This window comes from Podarcis pityusensis (assembly GCF_964106645.2).
Source record: "Podarcis pityusensis genome assembly, chromosome: 15".
Taxonomy (NCBI): domain Eukaryota; kingdom Metazoa; phylum Chordata; class Lepidosauria; order Squamata; family Lacertidae; genus Podarcis; species Podarcis pityusensis.
Window position 1 is genome coordinate 17,873,993 of NC_138040.1, and position 22,426 is coordinate 17,896,418.

Sequence of the window (22,426 nt, forward strand, 5' to 3'; positions counted from 1 at the left end):
CGCGAACCTGGTTCCCCAGATTACGAGACTACCGCTCTTAACCACTACACCACACTGGCTCTCTGAATCCAGTGTTGTCATTAGAAGTTCAAGTGGCTAGGAGTACTTACCTCCAGCTCTATATGGTTCACTAGCTACTCCTGGACCAGGATAGCCCAGCCACAGTAATCCATGCCCTGTCAACCTCCCAGTTTACTGTAATGCACATTATATGGAGCTACCCTTGAAGATAGTCCGGACCAAGGGGAAGCAGTTATGCCAGATTGATTAACGCAACCCTCAAGTTTTTCTGCACGATAACAGCAACATCTGTGACAGCCTACGCAACTCATAGCTGTGTTTGCTAAACCAGAGATAACTGTTCACACGAATGTGGTGGCCTGGGGTGTTGCTTTTCTGAATCCTGATGATACCGTTTGCAGCAGAGGATGGGCAAAGGAGCAGCCTCTGCTTTCAGTTCTGAGCAAAACCAGAGATGTGCAAAGTGCTGTTTTAGCGCACGCGCATGCACACAGCACTATTCCCCTCACAACTAGAGTCCCAGGATTCACAGCAACATTTAAAGGCCCGCTCTTCAATTGTTACTTGCAAAGGAAGAATTTTCCTTTTCCTTTTTTAAAGCAATAGTTGCAGGTTCTCTTTGGGATTGCCAGTGTGGCACCCTTCAGATATAATGCCTGACAACTGGACATGCTGGCTGGGGCTGGTGGGAATTGCAGTCCTAGGCTATGTGCCTCTGACAAGCGTACTGAGTATGTGAGCTCATTCAGTTACCTAAACATTAGTCAGTGTGCAGGACTAGTGCGCTGCCGACAGGTATAGGTGCTCCTAAATATCACATGGGGAGGGGGATGAGACTACGTCTCGTTATTAGGGTGGCCACTTACGCATTGCCAAAAAAGGCACAACCAAAAGAGGAAATTGATCTACATGAGCTAAAACATGCAAATTTAGAAATGTTGTAATTTAAATAGGACTACATCTCTGTGGAACAAGACTCTGAACAAGTGACTTGCATATCTGCTCAGTCTGCTGCCCATGTGCTATTTATTGATGTGCACCTTCAGAGCCCCTGCTGCTCTCCCTTCTTAAGGTTTTATAGGTTTGGATAGGACTTAGGTGTGGGAGCCTTGCTCCCAAATAGAAGACGTAAGGCCATAGCAACAGCCTGCTGGATCAGGCCTACGGCCCACCTAGACCAGCATCTTGTTTTCACAGTGGCCAACGAGATGCCTCTGTAAAACCCTGCCATCATGGCTAGTAGCCGCTGATAGCCCTGTCCTCCCTTAATGCGCCTAATCCTCTTTTAATGTCATCTAGGTAAGATCCCAGTGGGAATCATCATTCAGGAAGCAATGAGGGTTTTCTTATTCCTCTCCAGCAGGTGTCGCTTCCCACCCCCTGCATGCAGCCATAACCCTTTTTTCGCCACCCCACCTGCAGGGGGCGCTACTAAACGCGCTCCCGTCGCTCCCTTTTTCCTCCAGGGGGCGCTGGCCCGTGTCACGTTTACCGCCCTGCTAGAAACGCTCGAATTAAGACGACGTTCGCGATTGGTGGGCGGCCCCCTCGCAACGATGCGGCAGGATGAGAGCTTTGCTGTGATTGGCAGACCGAGGTCCCCGAGTTCTGCTGGCCCAAAGGCATATAGAGTGTGTGGGGTCTCTCTCCCCACAGATTTGAAGCCCCCCCTCCCTGAATTTTCCGTTTTATTATGTAGCCTGCGTAGTCATCCCGGAGCTGTTTTCGGCGTCATCCCTTAAAATAAGCGTGGCGGCGTACCAATCAGCTCGCGGCCCCGGCTGCGGTTGCTAGGCAGATTATGGTAATAAGTCTGGGCAACCTCTCCCCCCCTCCCGCTCTGCAGCTACCATTGTGAGGTGAGGACAGGTGGGCGGGTTTGGTTTGCGGCGGGCCCTGGGAGACGGTCCGGACACGACACCGCCACTGAACCCCCTCAGGTAATGCGATGGGACGGCCCGAGTAGGGAGCGCGTGCCGGGGCTCCCGCAGGGCTCCGGCAAGGGTTTTGGGGGTTGTTGTTTTAGTCGCACCCAAGATGGCGCCGGGACCGGGACAAACCGTTCGCTCCCGCGGGTGGGGGATAAGGGTTAGGGCGCTGTCATTCCCCCCTCCCTGCCGGAGAGGTACAGTCCGCTCCCCCCTCCCCGCCCTGATCGGGATACCCCATCCGCCCCGGACGGGGGGAGAAAGGGCTGCCCCCGTCTGCGCCTATCCCCCCTCCCCGCTTGGTATAGTCCGGGCCCCAGCACCTCACTGGAGCAGGGGGGGTGTCGAAGCCATTTTAATGCCCCCTTCCCTCCCCAACACTTCCACCCACCCCACCCGAGGCAGCTCTTTTCCCCTCCCCCGTGGTTGGATCATTCTTCTCGGCGGCTTGTGCAACTCGTCCCCCACTTAAACACCTCCGCACGGTGCAGGCTCAATCTCCTCTCTCTCTCTCCCCTCCTATCGCCCAGAGTGGTTGAGACGGCCGCGGGTGGCCGTTGGGCGCGAGCGGATGGGCCTTACTGACGCCCTCGCGCTGGGGGCAGGCGAGGGGGGTAGCCGGAGGCGCCCGAGGCGCGGAACTGATTCTTCTCTTTGATTGGCTGCAGACTTTTGCGCGCCTCTCGCGTCTTAGGCTGCGCGGGGCAAGAGGGGGGGATGGGCCTGCACGAGGGGCAAAAAGGCCTCTCGCTCAGTGTCCTCTTCCCGCTTTTTTTTTGCCACTAGTTGACTTGATGTGTGGTAAAAAAAATGCCCCTCAGGTTTAATACTGGTTGAATGACAACGTCCATTTCGTCTCTATATGACAGCAGGGGTGGTGTTGGTGTTAAAAAGTGGTCAGCTATATGGCACCCATTTTACTACAGTTCTAAGCAATTGTTGGAGGCTGGGTTGTGGTAAAAAGTTTCCCTGCCACCTGTGTGGTTGGTAAATCTGCCCATTAAAACCTTTTCTTGCTATCTGATAGGTTTGAAAGTGATGGCTATTTTACCACACATCTCTTCACACACATTGGCCACGGTCATACCATCTGACAGAATTGATACAAATCCCATTTTAGTGTTCCATTGGTTTCACACTTTGGCACGTGGTAAAAACTTCCCTTTCCATTGTGAATTTGAATGAGACAACCATTTTACCACACATTTCCACTGCACGTGAGCAGTTGGTGTGTGGCAACAAATTTTCTTCCCATTTGTTAAGGATGACTTGGGCGTCTGACTTGCTCCCATTCTTTTATTTGTTTACACAATACAAGTTTCTGAGGGTAGCTCACCCAAGTGATTAGGAATATGCCATGCTTGTTCTACAACAACTCCTTTGGCTTTCATCTGATGTGGCAGTTGGTATGTGTTTAAAAAGGAATGGTGCAGATGACCAAACCTTTGAATTGCATAACGGCATTTTATTTGGATAGTTGGAAAAAATTTCCTTACCATTCAGTTAGGGTTAATGCAGGTGGGCAAACTTTCCTCAGTATTTTACTACACTTTACCCCACATTACCTATTATCATATGAGTTTCCTACTGCTTGACCTGCTTGTTTCCATCTCTCATTGCCAATGGTTCTCTTAGTGTTTCTGCAGAATACCTGCTTCCCGTGGTGCTATGCGATAAATGCTGTAAAATCTGAATGGGGGCCGCATGTCTGTAAATACATGAAGTCATACATGTTCCTATAGAATACTTAAATTCTGCCCTATAGCTCCAAGATGCACTTAAAAGAACACAAAAGCCTGCTGGTTCAATTCAAATGCCTGTCTAGTTCAGCATCTTGTTCTCATGGGCCATACACAGATGCCTATGGGAAACCCACAAGCAGAACCTGAGCAAAACAAGTGCTCTTGAACCCACAATTCCAGCAACTAATGGAGCTGTACTTCCTCCAACTGTGGAGGTTTAAAAAAAGTAAGGTGGGAAGGGCGGTGCAGCAATAAGCCTAAGCCTTAAACATTTAAAAGCGTTTTAAAAAATGGAGTTAAAACCATAAAACTTAACTAAAAGCTAGTGGTCGCCATCTTGTCTTCTGACTGTGGAGGTAGAACATAGCCCTCATGGTTAACTACTGATAGCCTCCTCCATGAATTTGTCTAATCTTTTAAAACCACCCAGTTTGATAGCCATCACTACTCGTGGGAGCAAATTCTGTAGTTTTAGTTGTGTGCTACGTGAAGAAACTGCTCAAAGCAGCACCCAAAACTTTCCCAAAATCTCACTCAAATCTAGGACAGGAACAGAATTGACATGGTGTCCATATAGAACCAGGATAATTTACTCAGCATTTATTGTTTTCATCCTTGTTCATGCCAGGAAGCAGCTCCCACCAAAACTGAGTGGGGCTGAGTACTGTACGTATCTGGATCTCACTCCACCTGTGCTGAAAGCCATCTTACCTTGATGGTAGTTGGCAGGCAACATAGTAATCCTCTCTTTGACACAGGAAGCAGGGAGTATAAAACAAAACATTGGCATGCAGAGCTTAGTCACTCACTGTGTATAAATATAACCTGTTGATAATGAACAGGTTGATTTTTTGATCAGATGATGTCAGCTTCTGTGATGTATGGTTGCTACAGCAACTGTGCTACCCCATGGCAACCACCTGACAACTTCCACAGCAGAAATGGGGGCATTCAAGTCAATGGCAGTATGGAATTGCTAAGATGAGCTATTTTGTTCAAATATTCCAATACCGTAATTCAATATCGGCTCATTAGTACTTGCACATTTTACTGCAGTCCCTGTAGTATTGACATAAACTGGGTGTGTCACCACCCACAAAGGGATACAAGGCATCTTGGGAGGTGGGGGAGCAGGTGGTCCTTAGAAGCTGCAGCAGGGTGGCATGAGTTGTGGCACTTCCATGCAAGCGTGTGATTCAGTTGTACAATGCAATTTGGGGAGTCGGGGAAGAGCTTATGATAAAAAGGCAGAGCTAAGATGGCAGATACAACAGGCCAGTTTTTTAAAACATAAACCATGTTTGCAGTGCAAGATGCAGTTTTACCCAAGGGGTCCATTCTGAATGTCATTGTGATTGACACTGAATTTGTTTTCTACTTTGATTCCAATACTAGCTGTATATGGCTGGTGCCAAAGAACTGTACAGTGGTGAGTTATAGCTTCATCCATAGATCATCATAGCCAATGATTGCTTTCTGTTCAGTACCTGAAGCCCAGGTTATGCGTCACTGGCATGGTGTTGGTCACATGATTTACCAGTTTGTGTTGGGCTGTAGCCATACTTGGTATGTTTTTACCATAAGTTCCTCCACCACCCCTGATTTGTTCATGTCCTACCCCTGCCATTGCCCCAGTGGGCTTATCTTTCTTATTCCAAACAAAATAAAAAAATTCCTTCCAGTAACACTTCAGAGACCAACTAAGTTTGTTATTGGTATGAGCTTTCATGTGCATGCACGCTTCTTCATACCAATAACAAACTTAGTAGGTCTCTAAGGTGCTACGGGAAGGAATTTTTTTATTTTGTTTCGACTACAGCAGACCAGCATGGCTACCTACATGTAACTTTCTCATTCCAGTTTCCTTTATTTTAAAGTGATATGATGCTTTCTAAACACCTGGCTATTAAAGAATTTTATAAGTGCATTCAGAAAGTGAGTGATGGCCTATGCCATCTATCCATGTTAAGTACCCCATTATGTTCTTAGTTCCAAGTCTCTTTAATGGAAAGAGAAATTACATTGATTTCAGCATCTCAGTTTCAATCACTAGCTGCCACCATGTATTAACCTGTACATAGTGGATATACTCAGAATTGTTCTGTGTCATTTTACTTTTTGGATATTTTTGTTCATTTGGGGAAAATAAAGCCATTATTGGATCTGCTGTCTTTTGGGATAGGTTGAATGCTTTTCATAGAATTATCTTGAGAGGGGGAAAGTGAACCATAAATTGCCACAATTGAAACATATAGATAGGACATTTCTCCCCGGGTGCTGAATGTGGAAGATGCATCACGATTAATACTGTACAAAAAAGTACATGTTCACTACAGTCGGTTTCTTTTAGTTACAAAAAAACAGTATCTGTTTGCTACAAATGGCAGTGATCAAGGTTCTTGCTCATTCTAATCCCCTCTTATGTAGGATTACATGAATTTGTACCAATACACGGCAAGAAGCAAGACTCTGTGTACTAAATTATGCATCAATGTAACAGAAATTGAGTCAGGCAAACCCATGTGTCACATCTATGGTCCCTGGGGACCCCCAGGATATTCCAAGGGGGCCAAAGGTGAAAATTACGTAAATGGGAGGCCACAGCACAAGGCTAGGGGGACACAGAGGGAAGTGACGGGGAGAGGGGAATAATTTTTTAAATTAAAAGATATCCTGACTGCCTGGCTATCTGCTTGGCCAATCACAAGTGGGTAAGGGGGTGGCCCACCAGCGCCTAGCGCTCCTTTTTGCCACGTGCATTTTATTTGAGCTCCTGGTTTGTTTCCGGAGGGCGTGGGCGATTGCTGAGACTCCCATTTTGACCAGTAGAGCCCACGATCCAGAACCCCTAAGTCAAGTAAGTGTGGTGGTGGTGTGGCAAGGGGTAGGGCTGGGTGAGCCAGAGCTGCTTGTTGCTGCCACGAGAGCTGGGCATGGTGGCAGCCTGGACTTGACTCACTAGGCACTGCAATCCACCCCAGCGCCCAGTGGATCAGGCCCCTTGGATGTTGCCTGGGGGCACAGGGCCCGTCAGTAGCGTCAGCTCGGCTCTGCAAGGCGCGGGGTGAAATCCACCCCAGCGTCTTGCCGAGTGGGGTTGTCGGGTGCTGCTGACTTGCATCTAGTAACTAACCAGAAGAAAGTCACACTGAGTTCTGTGGATCTTACTCCTAGGTAAAGGTGCATGGGACTATAGTGTTTTATCTAGGCAGCCAGGGCTCCTCTGGATGACAAGATCTTTTCGTACCAGGTCAGTGAGGACAACTTGCTTTTTAAAATTCTCCCATATATGCATAACTCCTTGTGAGCCTTTTGGACTGTATCTGTAGGTTTCCCCCTCTGTGTGAAATAAATGGGATCAGTTAAGTGGTGTTTCCTTTTTGTAATACATGGAAGATAGATCTCCCTTGGGAGGTTCTGGACTCTCCTTCCTTGGAGGTTTCTAAGCAGAGGTTGGATGGCCATCTGTCATGGATGCTTTAGCTGAGTTTCCTACATTGCAGGAGGTGCACTAGAAAGATGACCCTTGCAGCTCTATGATTCTATGTTTTTCTGCTTCGACAATATTTCATTATGTTCCTATCATTTTATGTAATTGTATTTTGTAGAAATGATAAAAATTATGAATAAAACACGTTCCGTTTACAAACAAAACATTTAAATAGTTTCCTTTCTACCGGTATGACGGAGTGGGGGGCCACAGGAAGGAAACAAGGTCGGAAGGGGGCCAGGGTCGGAAAAAGGTTGGGAAACACTTATCTAGAGTATATTGTTATGAGTGGGGGGTGGGGTGGAAGATAGGACAAAGCTTGAGTTTAGAGTTGAGTTGCAGTGATGCGACGTAGAAGGAAGGTAGCAAGCTAGACAGAGTCAGAGCAACATTTGAGAGCAATGTTTGATTTCGGTTTTAATCCAAGACTATAGCTGTGCGGCTCCGGGGCGGATACTAGCGAGGGGAGGAGGCGCATTGTGCGCCCCGACACTCCCCACTGTGGCGGGCGCTGTACTGGCTGTGACGTCGCATGGGGGCGGTGCGTACGTTAGTCACGCACTGTCCCGACGTCACCTTCCCGCCCGCTGTCAGATCGGAGGACAGCGGCGCGCATGCTTTAAATGTCGCAATGGTTTTGCGGCTCCCAGTTTTTTTCTCTTCGGAAATGGGTCCAAGTGGCTCTTTTTGTCTTAAAGGTTGCAGACCCCTGGTATAGATGAAGGGCAATGATCTGTTCAAGACACCAAGGAACTAATTTCTTACCACTGGAAGTCCCCCTTAGCCCTTCTTTGTGTTTCTTGGATTTTACTAGTCGCTGCTTGCTTTAGATTTCTGCAGCCATAATGTGTAGAAGTGTACTACAAAGAAAAGGACAGCAAACATACCTGTCCACATGCCATATACTGTGATGCAGTTATACATATGAATGGAATTTACAAAAACCTGAATAAAAAGGGGTGCTTAGCAAGTGTATAGGATCCTATGGGAAAGCCATTGAATGGCCAACACATAAATGAAATTTGAAAATATTTTTGGTCAGGGGCTTTTATGTTGTTGGTATTACTTACACACACACACACACACACACACACACATTTTTTTTTGCTATTGTGCTGTTGCTATGTAGTTTTACCCTGAGTTGGGCTGCAGTCCTAAACACACATGCTTCAAAACTCATACCTGGTTACAAACATACTGAACTCAGTGGAGATAACCTCTGAATTGACACCTATAGATTGCACTGTTAAGCACTGATTTGCTGTTGTAGCACGTTTGAAAACAGAATGACTAGGGCAAAAATATACGTCATTTACATAACGCAGGTGGGTGGTGACGTCTGTATTTCCCCAGGTATATGCTTTATATTAAATTGTGTAAACCTGCTGGCTGTTGTTTGGATCCATGCAAAATAAACCCATTATGATTTCCTTCACATTAACTTACCCGGTAGTAGTCAAGCACATTTCTAATGTGTTTCTGGCCACCTGCAGTCCTTGCCAGCTGTGCAAACCAAATTGTAACGAACTTGCAAAGGCAGCTGCAGTGCAAGGCACTTTTAAGACCAGGGGTTTATTTATTTTTATCTGTGGAGAATGTTAATAGCTCTGCTTACCAATTTTGTGTGCTGAATAAGTAATAAAAGAAGAAAGAAATTGTTGGAGAGTAAATTAAAAGTGTAGCTTTCTGTACTAAATAGTTACCTTTCTTCTTTGGCAAATCCTGTGCAAATGAGATAGTTTAGCAGATGTAATTATTTTGGAATCATTGAGTGTGTCTGCTTTTTGAAGGGAAATTGTTCCCATTGCCTGTTCTAGATGTTCAAATGACATGAGCTGAATCTCTTGCAATCATGAAATTGTGTGAAAGTAATGAGGGGATTGGAGAGGTGGGAAGAAGTGACTAGCAATTTGCTTTTCAATGGAACTGAGCAGAGCAGGAGTATGAATGTCCTAATCATGCATTGCATTATTGGATTTGAAGGCTTTTATTGTATAATATATTGTTATATAACTCTAGCAGCAGTCCTAAAGTTTGGTCGGATAGAAAAATGGACTTCCCTCTTTCTTCATTGATTTTAAGGGAAGCTCAACAGAAGTTGGTACCTTTTCCTTGTCATCTTGAAGTGAATTAGAGAAAACAAGTGAGACCTACAACAATAAAATAGATTTTGTGGTGCAGTCTGTACAGTGCTTGGAAAATCTTAGTCATTTGGTCCATCTTATGTAATGATAACACCAGTGTGGTGTTAGCCAGCCTATCATTCCTTCTTTCAAAATACTTTATTCCATCTCACCAAAGATATTCAACATTCTGTAGCCACTGAGCATGCTCAGTCATGTCTGTACTATTTGGGGATGATTTCCACCCCCACTTAGATTTTCATTTTTTTAAAAAAAAATATTTATTGGGGTTTACAATAAAAATGAATATAATAAACAGTATAACATATATCTTAACATAATTTCACATTTTCTTTGGACTTCCTCACATCTCCCGCTCCCACTTTCATCGTTATAACTTTTTGCCAGCAATTTATTATCTTATTTGCATTCTTATGTCCCATCTGTATATTTATAATCTTATAATTCTCAAAAAGGTTTATATTTTCTCAATCTCACTTATTATCTTAATCATCTAATTTAGTGGTGCTCAATTATTTATGATCTAGCATCCTGCTTAACATTCACTCAAATTACAATATTTTTGTAAATAATTCTTAAATTTCTTCCAGTCCTCCTCCATCTTCTCTTCTCCCAGGTCACGGATTCTGCCGGTCATCTCGGCCAGTTCCATATAGTCTATCAGTTGCATCTGCCATTCTTCCAGTGTGGGTAGATCTTGAGCTTTCCAGTGCTTTGCAAGAAGTATCCTTGCTGCTGTTGTGGCATACATAAAAAATGTCCAGTCCTTCTTTACCACCCCTTGGCCGACAATACCCAAAAGAAAGGCCTCTGGTTTCTTTGTGAAGGTATACTTAAATACCTTTTTCAGTTCATTATAAATCATTTCCCAGAACGCCTTCACTTTGGGGCAGGTCCACCAGAGGTGGAAGAATGTTCCTTCACTCTCTTTACATTTCCAACACTTATTATCAGACAGGTGGTATATTTTTGCAAGTTTGACTGGGGTCATGTACCATCTATATATCATTTTCATTACATTTTCTTTCAAAGCATTACATGCAGTAAAGTTTAACCCTGTACTCCACAACCTTTCCCAGTCCTCAAACATGATATTGTACCCAATGTCCTGCGCCCACCTTATCATAGCCGATTTAACCATTTCATCTTGTGTATTCCATTTTAACAGCAAGTTATACATCCTTGAAAGTACCTTAGACTTTGGTTCTAACAGTTCTGTTTCTAGTTTCGATTTCTCCACCTGGAACCCTAGTTTCTTGTCATTTTTAAAGACTTCTTTAATCTGAGCGTAATGTAACCAGTCTCGCACTTTATCCTTCATTTTCTCCAAACTCTGCAATTTCCAGTTGTCTCCATCTTTTTCTAATATTTCCCAATATTTTGGCCATTTAGCCTCCATATTGGGTCTTTTTCGGGCCTTAGCTTCCAAAGGTGAAAGCCACCTTGGAGTTTTATTTTCCAACAAGTCTTTATATTTTGTCCAGACATTAAACAGTGATTTTCTGACAATATGGTTCTTAAAGGCCTTATTTGCTTTAACCTTGTCATACCATAAGTATGCATGCCATCCAAAAGTATTGTTAAACCCTTCCAAGTCCAACACGTCAGTGTCCTCAAGAAGTAGCCAGTCTTTTAGCCAGCAGAACGCTGCGGCCTCATAGTACAACTTTAGATCTGGCAGGGCAAAGCCCCCTCTTTCTTTCGCATCAGTTAATATCTTAAACTTAATTCTGGGCTTTTTGCCCTGCCAGACAAATTTAGAAATATATCTCTGCCACTTCTGAAAGCACTCCGTCCTGTCCAAAACCTGAAGTGTTTGAAACAAAAACAACATCTTTGGCAATACATTCATCTTGATAGCAGCAATTCGGCCTAACAAAGAAAGTTTCAATTTTGTCCAACTGTCTTAAGTCTCTCTTGATTTCTGCCCAGCACTTTTCATAGTTATCCTTAAATAGACTTAGATTTTTTGCTGTTATGTTTACCCCTAGGTATTTTACTTTTTTAACCACATTTAGTTCTGTCTCTTTCTGAAACCGTTCTGACTCTGTATCTGTCAAATTTTTCCCCAAAACCTTAGTTTTCTGTTTATTTAATTTGAATCCCGCCACCCGACCAAAGTCATGAATCAGTTGTAATACTCTTTTCGTACTAGACTCTGGCTCCTGCAGGGTCAAAACCAGGTCATCTGCAAAAGCTTTTAGTTTATATTGTTTCTGTCCGACCCACTTAGATTTTCATTCTTAAATATTTTCTTCTTCTGCAAACTTTGGCCTTCCCCTGGGCACATTCCTCTCTTTTTTCTTCTGGAGCCCCATTTTGACTACTGTACATAGAAGTCTTAGCACCTGAGTTTGCTATTAGGGTAGATGCTTCTCTCCCCTCCTGTAGAATAATAATTTAGGCACTTTTATAATACTGATATGAGCAATATGCTTCAACATCATAGTAGTGCTCTGCATCTATAATTGCCAGGTCCCTAGCATTCCATCCCAACAGAATACAAGTGGGACTATGCAGATCTGATCTGATTGGTGTGGAATATCTTTTAGGATGGGAGGGTGGCGCTGTGGGTTAAACCACAGAGCCTTGAACTTCCCGATCAGAAGGTCGGCGATTCGAATCCCCGCAACGGGGTGAGCTCCCATTGCTCGGCCCCTGCTCCTGCCAACCTAGCAGTTCAAAAGCACTTCAAAGTGCAAGTAGATAAATAGGTACCGCTCCGGCGGGAAGGTAAATGGTGTTTCCGTGTGCTGCTCTGGTTCGCCAGAAGCGGCTTAGTCATGCTGGCCACATGACCCGGAAGCTGTACGCCGGCTCCCTCGGCCAATAAAGCGAGATGATCGCCGCAACCCCAGAGTCGGTCACGACTGGACCTTAATGGTCGGGGTCCCTTTACCTTTACCTTTACCTTTTATCTTTTAGGACAGTGGACTATCCCCTCATGATTCAAATGCACACTTTATTTATGACATATAAATTAATAGCTGCCAATTGTTCTTACGCAGAAAAGCAAAGTGCTGCACTGGGGGACAATAGCAATGGGTCTGAAACCTGCCCACCACACCTGATACTGAATGGCCTGGACACTTAAGCAGGGAAGTTGCCTGGGAAGTTTCAGTGCAAATTGGTACGCAGTTCACATATTGCTCCTTCAAATACATACACTATACACCATAAATATATGCACTATATATTGTTCTCTGCAAGTATGTACACTATGAACACCCATCCTGTGACAGCACCAGAAAAAAAATTGGGAGGCACAGAAGGGGCAAAGTATATTTCTAGGTGCACAAGTTGTGTCCCACATGTTAAGATCTCCGAAAGAAAAGAATCTATCAGTAATGAGTCCAGCAATGGGTGGGCAGGGTGTGTGTGAGCTCCTTGTTTGGGGAAGTGCTTGCCTCCCTCTGGTGCCACCAACAACTCTTATCTGTACCTTACCTGGCATAATTTTGCTAGTAACTGTTAGTGTTTGAGGGGTGGGATGGAGAAAGAATTTTGCTAATGGTTAATAGTTCAAAAATAATCTCTGCATGACAAAGGAGGGTTTTGTCCCACTAATCTGCTAAACACATATGGATAACAATTGGCTTAACTACCTGAAGCCATTTCCTGCTACAGACAGCCTCCACTGTTTCAATCTTGTGTCCAAATTCTCTTTCTGCCCCACTAATGATATATAATTTCTGCGGTCGTAAATGCCTGATTTCAGCTATCCAGCCAAAAACCACCACCGCCAGTTTCTTGAAATAATAGGTGTGCTTGATGAATGACAATGCAGAAAGGAGACAGCAGTCATGACCCAGTAGTCAATGAGGCTATAAACCTATAGCACTTTGCTGCCGTATCCTTGTCAAAAGCTCTCAGGAAGTACACTGACTTCCCCTCCTGTACATACTGTGATAATTAAGCTAAGTGTGGGATGTAGCTTTTTGCAGGCGTTCGTGGTGCTGCTTCTAAGCACAATGAACCACTTTGATCTGAAAGTCTGCACAACGACCTGGAGCATAATTCTATACAAAACTTGCCTCTCGCGGTAATCTTGCAGCCTTTGCATATGGCTTGTGGTGAAAGAGCATTCAGGGCTTGGCAGCAGCGACATAAAACGCATAGCAATTGCTGAAGTTGCTTCAGGGAGCTCCAACCTGGGTGCCTGCTCCTCTGTATCCCGGGGCTAAATCAAGTACGGTAAATCCTTCACTGTGCGGATATTGTGAACAGGCTTTGACATAAAACAGTGGCTTTATGACATTGGGCAGAAGACTGATGATCTGCATTGTAAAGTGTTTTTCCAAACGTATCTGCATGCCCCAGATGTACCAACATGATTTTCATATATGGTGATGTGCAGAGGTGCACATTGCATTCCCTCATACAGATAGCCCATGCCTTTAATATTCCATATGCTTTCTTGTTAATGTTCTTTACTGAGACTCTCTGTGTCCTGGGAATACCCAATTTAGGGACAGTTTTAGGCCACGTGGTTACATGTCTTGTCTTTTCTATGATTAATGCAAAGGAAATTATATTTTCTTAGGGAATTGCCTAGGAGAATATTCCAAAAACATTTCCAGACAAATTGTCTTCATATATTACACCTAGCTACCAAAAGTGGTTTTGCCAAGGGCTACCCACTGTGGGATTGGAACAAGGCCTAGACTAGAGGCAGAAGCCTCCACCTCGTGGCCAACTTGGAAGGCATGATAAGGGATCAGTGCCCAGATTCTTATGATGGTTATGGAATCTTCATGGCCCTTATTGACTGAGAGCCCCTAATAGCATTCTCTCTGTGAGCAGAACTAGCTAGCACGCTGGAAAATAAATCCTGTGACAATTTGGTTGCCCTCTCTAGCCCTATCCTCCCTTGTTTATTCCTCACCATACCACTGGACTGCCTCATCATCATTGTGTGGATCCCACTGAGACCACCCCAACTGCCAACTGCTGAATCTTTGGGGAGTTCTTGGTTGTTGGCCCAGCTTCTGAAAGGTTCCTTCTTTGATACTTGTGTGGCATCAGAACAAAGTCACCAACAACCCTATAAAAGTAATTTCCAGGTAGGGAAATTAAGTGGACATATGTATACTGGGGAGTCCATTGGCTGTGGCCCCATGAACATGCCCACTGCATGTACTAGCATGCAATTTCATACCATACTGCTGCATACAGAATTGTGAATTATCCCTAAGTTGTAATAGAAGACACAGGTTTCTATTAAGGATAGCGGGATTTTTAATTTATTTTTTACTGCATCATCCTTACCCCTGTGCAAAGCATTACATCCTTTCAATTACAGATTTATTTATTTTTTAAAAGCAGAATTATCCACTCAAGAATATTTTAACATGAATCAAATAGACTCACCATAGTACTGGTTTTCTAGTTCCCACTGAGATTAGGTTTAGAGATCTAAGCTCACAGTGAAGGTTTCTTTATTTATCACTTGTGAGCTGTGACTCTTTGAAAGAGAAATGGTGTTTCTGTATAATTGCTATTTGGTGTGGCAAAAGGTTCATTTTTCACTCTCCAGTTCAGACTCTCATCAGTTCAATATATGTCTGAGCAGATATATTTTCCAACAAAATTTCACAAAAATAGAAGATTAGTTAAGCCTGCACCTGAATCACTATAAAAGCAGTTTATTGCCTAGTAGGTGCTTTTGAAAAGGAGCTGCCTAATGCATTTATCTGTTCACCAGTATCTGCACTGGAGAGAGAAGTCTTTTCTTTCAGTGGTCCTAGTTTATTTATCACTGAAACAGATAGTACACTTCAGTTTTTGAAGACATAGATGGATCTTTGTTTACTACATCAAAAGAGAACTGTAGGACTTCATTGTCATCCACTGCGATGTAGCAAAGCTTCTGCTGTTCCTTAATTTCAGTGTTCTGTAATAGACCAACTTCAAAAGCCAACCTGTCTTGCCATTCACAATGTAAGTTGACACTGAAAGAAGTCATCTTGAAAAGGGAGGGGCAACATCTTTTGCCTCCCAATAGTACCTTTGGGACAGGTATTTTAGGAGAACATGGCAGCCTAGCTGGCCATTTGTAGAAGGCGTTCTATACCACTGGAAATGCCAGGAAAAGTGCTTAAACCCAAGGAAAGGAGATATTGCTGCTTTTACCACCCTCACACTACTGTATTAACTTTTTCCTACCGCCCTAACACAGCTTTCCACCCCCCACGTATATAATCAATTTTTATTAAAAGTTTTCCACATAAGATACAATAAAAATCACACTAATCTAAAAAAGAAAAATAGAATAAAAGATGAAGAAAGGAAGACAATAAAGAAAGAGGAAAACGAAATTGCAAAGTCCTGTATCAAAATTAAGTCTTAATGCTTATTCCACGCTCTTTCAGTCCCAGTATCCACATCCCATTTGCTGGGTAGGTTTCCAATGATAATTAAAGCTTTGGATTAGCACGACACAAAACAGACAACTGCTGGTAATTTTTTACAGTACAAGGCCTAGAACTCTACAGAGATTTTCTGCCAGAGCTAGACTAGGGCTGTGGGTGGCTGTGTCTTACTCTAGGGTTCTAAGCTTACACCTGCAGTGCAATAGGCAGAAGCTGTTCCACAAGGCAAAGGCAAAGACAAAGACAAAGACAAAGACAAAGACAAACTCCTATTACTCTATCAAACCTGGCCAAATAAAGATGACGCACACCTTCTGTTTCTAAAGAAGGGCCCGAGGGCAGAGCACACACAGTCTGAGATGGCTCACAAAGCTAGGTCCAAGCTCCAGAGCAGTTCAAGCACTGCCTCACTGGTACTTCTCAACTTTGAGATGCTCTTTTGGGAAAGACGAGGAGAAAATTCTATTCACTTTTTGTGTCTTCGGATACAGCCAGTTTTGTGCAGTATACAGTGGTGCCCCGCAAGACGAATGCCTCGCAAGACGGAAGACTCGCTAGACGAATGGGTTTTCCGTTTTTTGAGCTGCTTCGCAAGACGAAAACGTCTTGCAAGTTTGTTTCCTTTTTCTTAACACCATTAATACAGTTGCGACGACTTCGAGGAGCAACTCATAGAACGCAGTGTACATAGTAGCCTTTTTTGAGGTTTTTAAAGACTTTGGTGATTTTTTTAAGCTTTTCCAAAACTTCTTTTGCAGCCATTTGGTAAGTTAAGCTTTTAAAACTTTTTTGGGGGGTTTTGGATTTTGGGTTGGGGTGTTTGGAATTCAAGGACTTGGTGTTGGGGAGGGGTTTGCAAGAATCTGGAAGCTTGTGTGTTTTTTTTCTGCATTTTTATGATTTTCTGTGACCATTGGGCAACTCTGCTGTTTTTTTAAAAAAATTCTGGGTTTGAATTTTGAAATGCTCTTTACAGTATGTGTGACTTTAAAGAGCACTTAATAAACTCTTGTTGTACCAAATTTGGCTTTGTTTGGACTTTTTTTGACCATAGGAACACATTAATTGATTTTCAATGCATTCCTATGGGATTTCGTGCTTCGCAAGACGAAAAATTTGCTAGACGAAAAAATTCGCGGAACGAATTAATTTCGTCTTGCGAGGCACCACTGTATTATGTTGAGATGTTTGTACCTAGTGCTAGAGTTTGTCTGGAAGGGTGATTTTGGATGCTTCTATTGGGTGTAGAATCTTAATGAGGGCCATATCACATATGTCCAATATCTTGCACATGTGTCATTTCCAGAGTAGAAACTGCATCTCACAATGTAAACTGTGAGATACATTTGTCATTTTGCAGCAGGAGGCCCTGATTGGTGGAGGTCTCCTATGGTGTGAAGCTGTGAAGAAACACTTGTGTGTGTTGGTTGATCAGAACATATGTTGTTTCCCATATGGAAATTAATGCTCGTGTTGGAATTTGTCACATGTGAGGTGGCCCAGAGATAGCAGTGTAAACTGTGTAGGATCATTGGCAATGAACATGGAGATGCCCGTGTTGTTTCTGGAAACGGGTAGCTGTATCTCCACTGTGCTTGACTTCTTGGTCCGTTTTTGCATTGTGATACTGTAATACAGGGGCAGAAAACCTTTTTCAGCCTGAGGGCCACATTTCCTTCTGAGCAACTATCTGAAGGCAGAGTGGTAGTAGTAGTAGGTTCTGTATTTTGCACTTCAATTTTTCAAGTGTGAAAACTTGGTATTATTACACATGCTTCTTCCTTTTAACCGAATTTGAAGAATTTAGTAACATGGCTTTTCCTTAAGCAAGCCCTTGGAGCTGGTAATATGGGATCTGGTTAAAAGTAGAATCACAGCACAGACAGTGTGTGTGAAAATAGAAGATGGGGAAACATCAAAAGAGAAAAGATGACCTTCTCGCATAATTTGGAAGGAGAAGGGAGGCTAGATTAAAGAGAGCTTTATAGGGGAGAACATTCTGCCAACATTTTTTTTTTTAAAGTGGGTTTGAGGTTAGAGTGTGAGAATAATAATTATTTTAATCCTTAGGTTGATTTTAGAAAGAAGCATAGTTTGCTCTATATTCTGACACAACAGAGAGCCAATGATTACATGCTCTCGTATCACAACATCATGTACAGTATTGAATGTTGATGATGATATCTGTTTCAAAGGGGTTTCCCCCTCGTAAGTGCTCCAAAAAATTTCATATATATACTACCTTAGTAGCTATTAACAATATAGCCCTGTAAGGCAGACCAGTATTCAGACTTGGGGCTCTCTAAGACATAGCTGTCAACTTACAGATTTGAAAATAAGGGACCTGCAGCCTCACCTGTTCCAGGCACTCCAGTCTTCCTGTCCTCCTGCAGTCTGGTCAAACTCATGCTTGTAGCTTTGAAAACACTGTCGGACCAACTTTGTAACCAGAGGTTCAACTGAATAGAATCTGAATCACATGCACCACAAGGCCTATGCAGCCTCAACTTAAGATGGCTTCCCGGCCTGGCTTTGCATTGCAAAGTTTGCAGCAGCACGTGAAACAAAATGGCATCCAGCATTCAAAAAACCCTCAGCTTGCATTAACTAGCCACACACAAGGCATGCAAGCTCCACCCCTCAGTCGTTCTTAGACTTCTTATTGGGTGAGCAACACAGCCAAGCAACACAGTTGGAGCCTCCCTCCTCCCTGGCTGGCAGGGAGGGAGGGAGAGGAGCTGCTTCCTTTGAAATTTAAGGGACATCATTTAAGGGACATCTATCAATAAGGGACAGCAGTGGGACATGGCGCTGGAATAAGGGACTGTCCCTTCAAATAAGGGACACTTGACAGCTATGCTCTAAGACGACCTAGTGAGTTAATGACGGAGGTGAGATTTGAAGTGTTCCTGCTCTTAACCCCTAGGTAAAGGTACCCCTGCCCGTACGGGCCAGTCGTGTCCGACTCTAGGGTTGTGCACCCATCTCACTTAAGAGGCCGGGGGCCAGTGCTGTCTGGAGACACTTCCGGGTCACGTGGCCAGTGTGACGAAGCTGCTCTGGCGAGCCAGCACCAGCGCAGCTCACGGAAATGCCGTTTACCTTCCCGCTATAAAGCGGTACCTATTTATCTACTTGCACTTAGGGGTGCTTTCGAACTGCTAGGTGGGCAGGAGCTGGGACCGAAAGACGGGAGCTCACCCCGCCGTGGGGATTCAAACCACCGACCATGCGATCGGCAAGCCCTAGGCGCTGAGGTTTTACCCACAGCGCCACCCGTGTCCCCTCTTAACCCCTACATCGCACCATATTTCATTTAGTGAAGCTTACTCTTGTGTGAGAGATCATTGGCTTAAAGCCAAGGGCAAGAATATTAAGCCATAACATAATAGTGTGAATACAGTACTGTGCTTGCATATTACATTACACACAATATAGTGCAATGACAAGAGTTTTAGATTTGGATGGGGAAAACACATATTTAGTCCCCCCCTTTCTTCTCTTTCCCTTGGCTATGAAGCTCATTCTGTGGGGTGGGAAAGTCACTACCTACATCGCACTGCGAGGCCAAAAATACTACTCTGAATTCTTTGGAAGAAGGGCCGGATACAAATGTCATTAATCACTGAAAGGGATGTTAGGGAACGCTCCCAATATGGCATTGCGTTGAATTTAAAACAAAGATTTTTCTTGACGCAAGGGAACTGTGTGGGCTTCCTCTGGTGCCCTGATGTACTGTTTGCACTGCCTTCTGTCAGCGTTGCATTGCTTTCCCACTCTAGGATGATGACACAGTGCATTTATATCCTCCTGCCACTCGCCTGGCTTTCTTTGCAGCTGCTCTTAGTGGCATAGCCTCCTTTCATTCAGGCATAGCTGCTTGCTCTCGTCACACCCACACTGCTACCTTGCCGTAAGATGCTAGCCTGGGGGATGCTGCAGACATGCAAGGGATTGGCTCATGTCCTTGCATCAGCCTCGCAATGCAGCAGACTGCATTCACTCCCTCCACCCCTCCAACACAGGCTGCCACAGACATGCTGTTGGCATTCCTTGTTTTGCAGTGGTAGCTGTCAAGTGTCTGTATGATATGTGAAAATAATAAGGGAAAGAAACACAAATGTTCTATACAGGGGCAGTGTGGTGATGGGGAGGGGGAGTTCTTCCACTGTGCCCGCTGTGGGAAGAGACAAATTCTAATTTTAGAAGCCCAAGGAAATAATTTTTTTTTTAGCATAATAATAATAATAATAATAATAATAATAATAGTAAGGTGTTTCAGCTTATGAAGAAATAATGTAATTGTTAATTTCTTCTAATAATTGTTGTTTGCGTGGACTTCCCTTCAACTCTATGGGGTCATGTCACAGAATGAAAACAAGGCTGAGATCAATGTCCTTCCTTAACACTATCATTCTGTGAAATAAATTTTGTTTCTGTGTGCTGTCATCTCCCTGGAAACCTACAATGGGTAGGTGGCAGTGGGGGGAAGAGCCACACTCTGGTAGCTACGTATGAGATGAGTAGAACTAGCACACCAGTCATTTAAAAAAGAAAAAACAAGAACACCAGAGTCGTGTGCACAAAAATTATCCATATTCTAGAGGCTGTATTGTATCCTGTGCTAAACTTACACAAAGTAGGTCCATTTAAATAGATGGGCACGACTAACTTAAGTTCATTTATTTAGATGGGTACAATCTGAATAGAACTTAGTTGGATACAACCCTGGATGTTTCAGCTTGACCAGAGTATGCACATTTAGTTAGTGCTTATAAGTTTATGCCACTTGTCCATTATAAAAATACAGAAGGTGGCTAACAATAGAATTGGCAATTGAAAATAACCAATCCATATAAGATAATAAGGAATAATATAATAAAACTTTATAAAAATCACTTGCGAACACACACCCACACACACACACACCCACACACCCACACACCCCTCTCTTGGACAAGCCACATGCCTTAGAAACAATTCTATTCTGAGGGATCTCAAAACTATCCCCTTAGTCCTCTTCATTCCCCCTCACACAATTGCATGGTTGGAAAAGCAGGGCTGCGCCTGATATTTCCGACATTGCACACCTGTCAGGTGTCCATGCGCAGGAAGCGGGATGCATAGAGGGCAACCGCTCTACGCAGATAAACTCTGCAACGTGCTGCTGGAGCCTGCATACAGAGAACAGGCTTGCAGACTTGTCTATTGCATTTCTGTCCCACCGCTTTCTCCAAGGAGCTCAAGGGGGCATACAGGGTTCTTCCCTGTCCTCATTTAACCCCCACAGAAACCCTGTGAGGTAGGTTAGGCTGAGAAGCATTGACTGTCCCAAGGCCACCCATCTAGGGAGTTTCATGGCTGAGTAGGAATTTGAACCCTGGTCTCTCAGCTCCTAGCTAGACACTGTAACCATTACATCAGACGGGCTGTAGATGGCCGGGTGGAGCTGGCAGTGGTGTGGGATGGAACTCTATTCTCACCTTCATGCTATTTTTTGCCATGGGGTGGGGGGGATGACTGAATTGGGTTCTTGGCATATATTGCTCAGTTGAAATCCCAGCTGCGTTAGTGAGGAAGGCAGGAGTCGAAACATTTAACTTGCTAAAGAGTGTTAAATCTATCTCTGTTTCATCATTCACTTATCAATATATGCCCATGGAGACTGTTTCTCAGCTTCTGTATAAAAAAAATTGGTTTGAAAACTCAAGAGCATTTCTCATGTAGTCTGTGATACAACAGAGGGGGCTTTTGGTCGGAGGATTAAAGTAAACATTCTCGAGGGTATGTGGAATTCCTTAGGCACACGTAAAGTAGTTCTTTGGATCCTAGCCATTGGAACACTTGCGGATGTTTCCTCCTCGCCATGTAATAATAATGTATTGGCATATTAAGATCGGTTATCCTGGGGTTTGCTTCTGATGCATGTAAACTTGCCAGATGTTCCTTGTTTTAAGGGGGTGTTCCAACTGCAATAAAGTATAACGGATGTTTCTTATTTACCACTGCTGCAGCTCTCCTGAACTTCATAGCACAGAGTGCCCTATTTTTGCAGTGTCTCTTTATTGTCATGGTGTGGTGGTAGGGGCGAGAGAGAGATTTGGCAGGCTGGGATCTTGCGCTAAGCCTGAGAGGCAGGCACTGTTTGGCATCTAGAGCGTTATACGCAGTCCGATAAATGTAGAGAAGGCAGTGCCGTGTTGCGTTCAGATGCTGAGACCGTGTTGATTTTTCTACTGTTCCACTGAGGGACATTATTGTTCGCCTTTCCTGTATTATTGATTTGAGTCTAATGTAAAAAGTCACGCCGGGGTTGGGGGGGGAATGTATCGACTCAGAGCCTGCAAGAGTTCTAAAATGCTAGCAAGCAAGATGAATGGAAGGGGTGGTATTCGCCTCTCCCCGTGCTTCATTTACGAGCCAAATGCCATTATATGGGCATAAATTATGTCTAAAAATGATTTGCATTTAAAATTGAAATGGGTGGAGCAGTCACCGAGGAGCCTTTTGCTTTCTTTCTTGTTCATTGGCAAGGGTTGCTAACTATTAGATCAGCTCAGCCAGCCAGTCAGTATAAAATAAAGTTAATTGGACTTGCCGAAAATCAAATGGCCTCAGCCTTGCACTAATTCCTAAGTCTGTGATTTAATAATGACACTGGAGACGAAGGACTGGAAAGGTGCTGAATGACTGTCTAAACCAATCAGCAGAGCTGTAAATTACACTTCTG

The 22,426-nt window shown here is 43.9% G+C and overlaps 1 protein-coding gene across 3 annotated transcripts in view; it reads left to right on the top strand.

Annotated features, from left to right (window-relative positions):
• Positions 1-1,823: 1,823 nt before the first annotated feature.
• PRDM10 (PR/SET domain 10) overlaps positions 1,824-22,426 on the top strand; it is a 75,891-nt gene continuing 55,288 nt past the window's right edge. For 2 of the 3 annotated variants that reach the window (XM_080983395.1, XM_080983399.1), the window contains exon 1: positions 18,564-18,587. In XM_080983395.1, the coding sequence (XP_080839521.1) occupies positions 18,579-18,587 (9 nt within the window). In that variant the 5' untranslated portion in view covers positions 18,564-18,578. Of the gene's footprint in view, positions 1,962-18,563; positions 18,588-22,426 lie in introns of those variants that run through there. The other variant, XM_080983397.1, reaches the window with a different exon arrangement.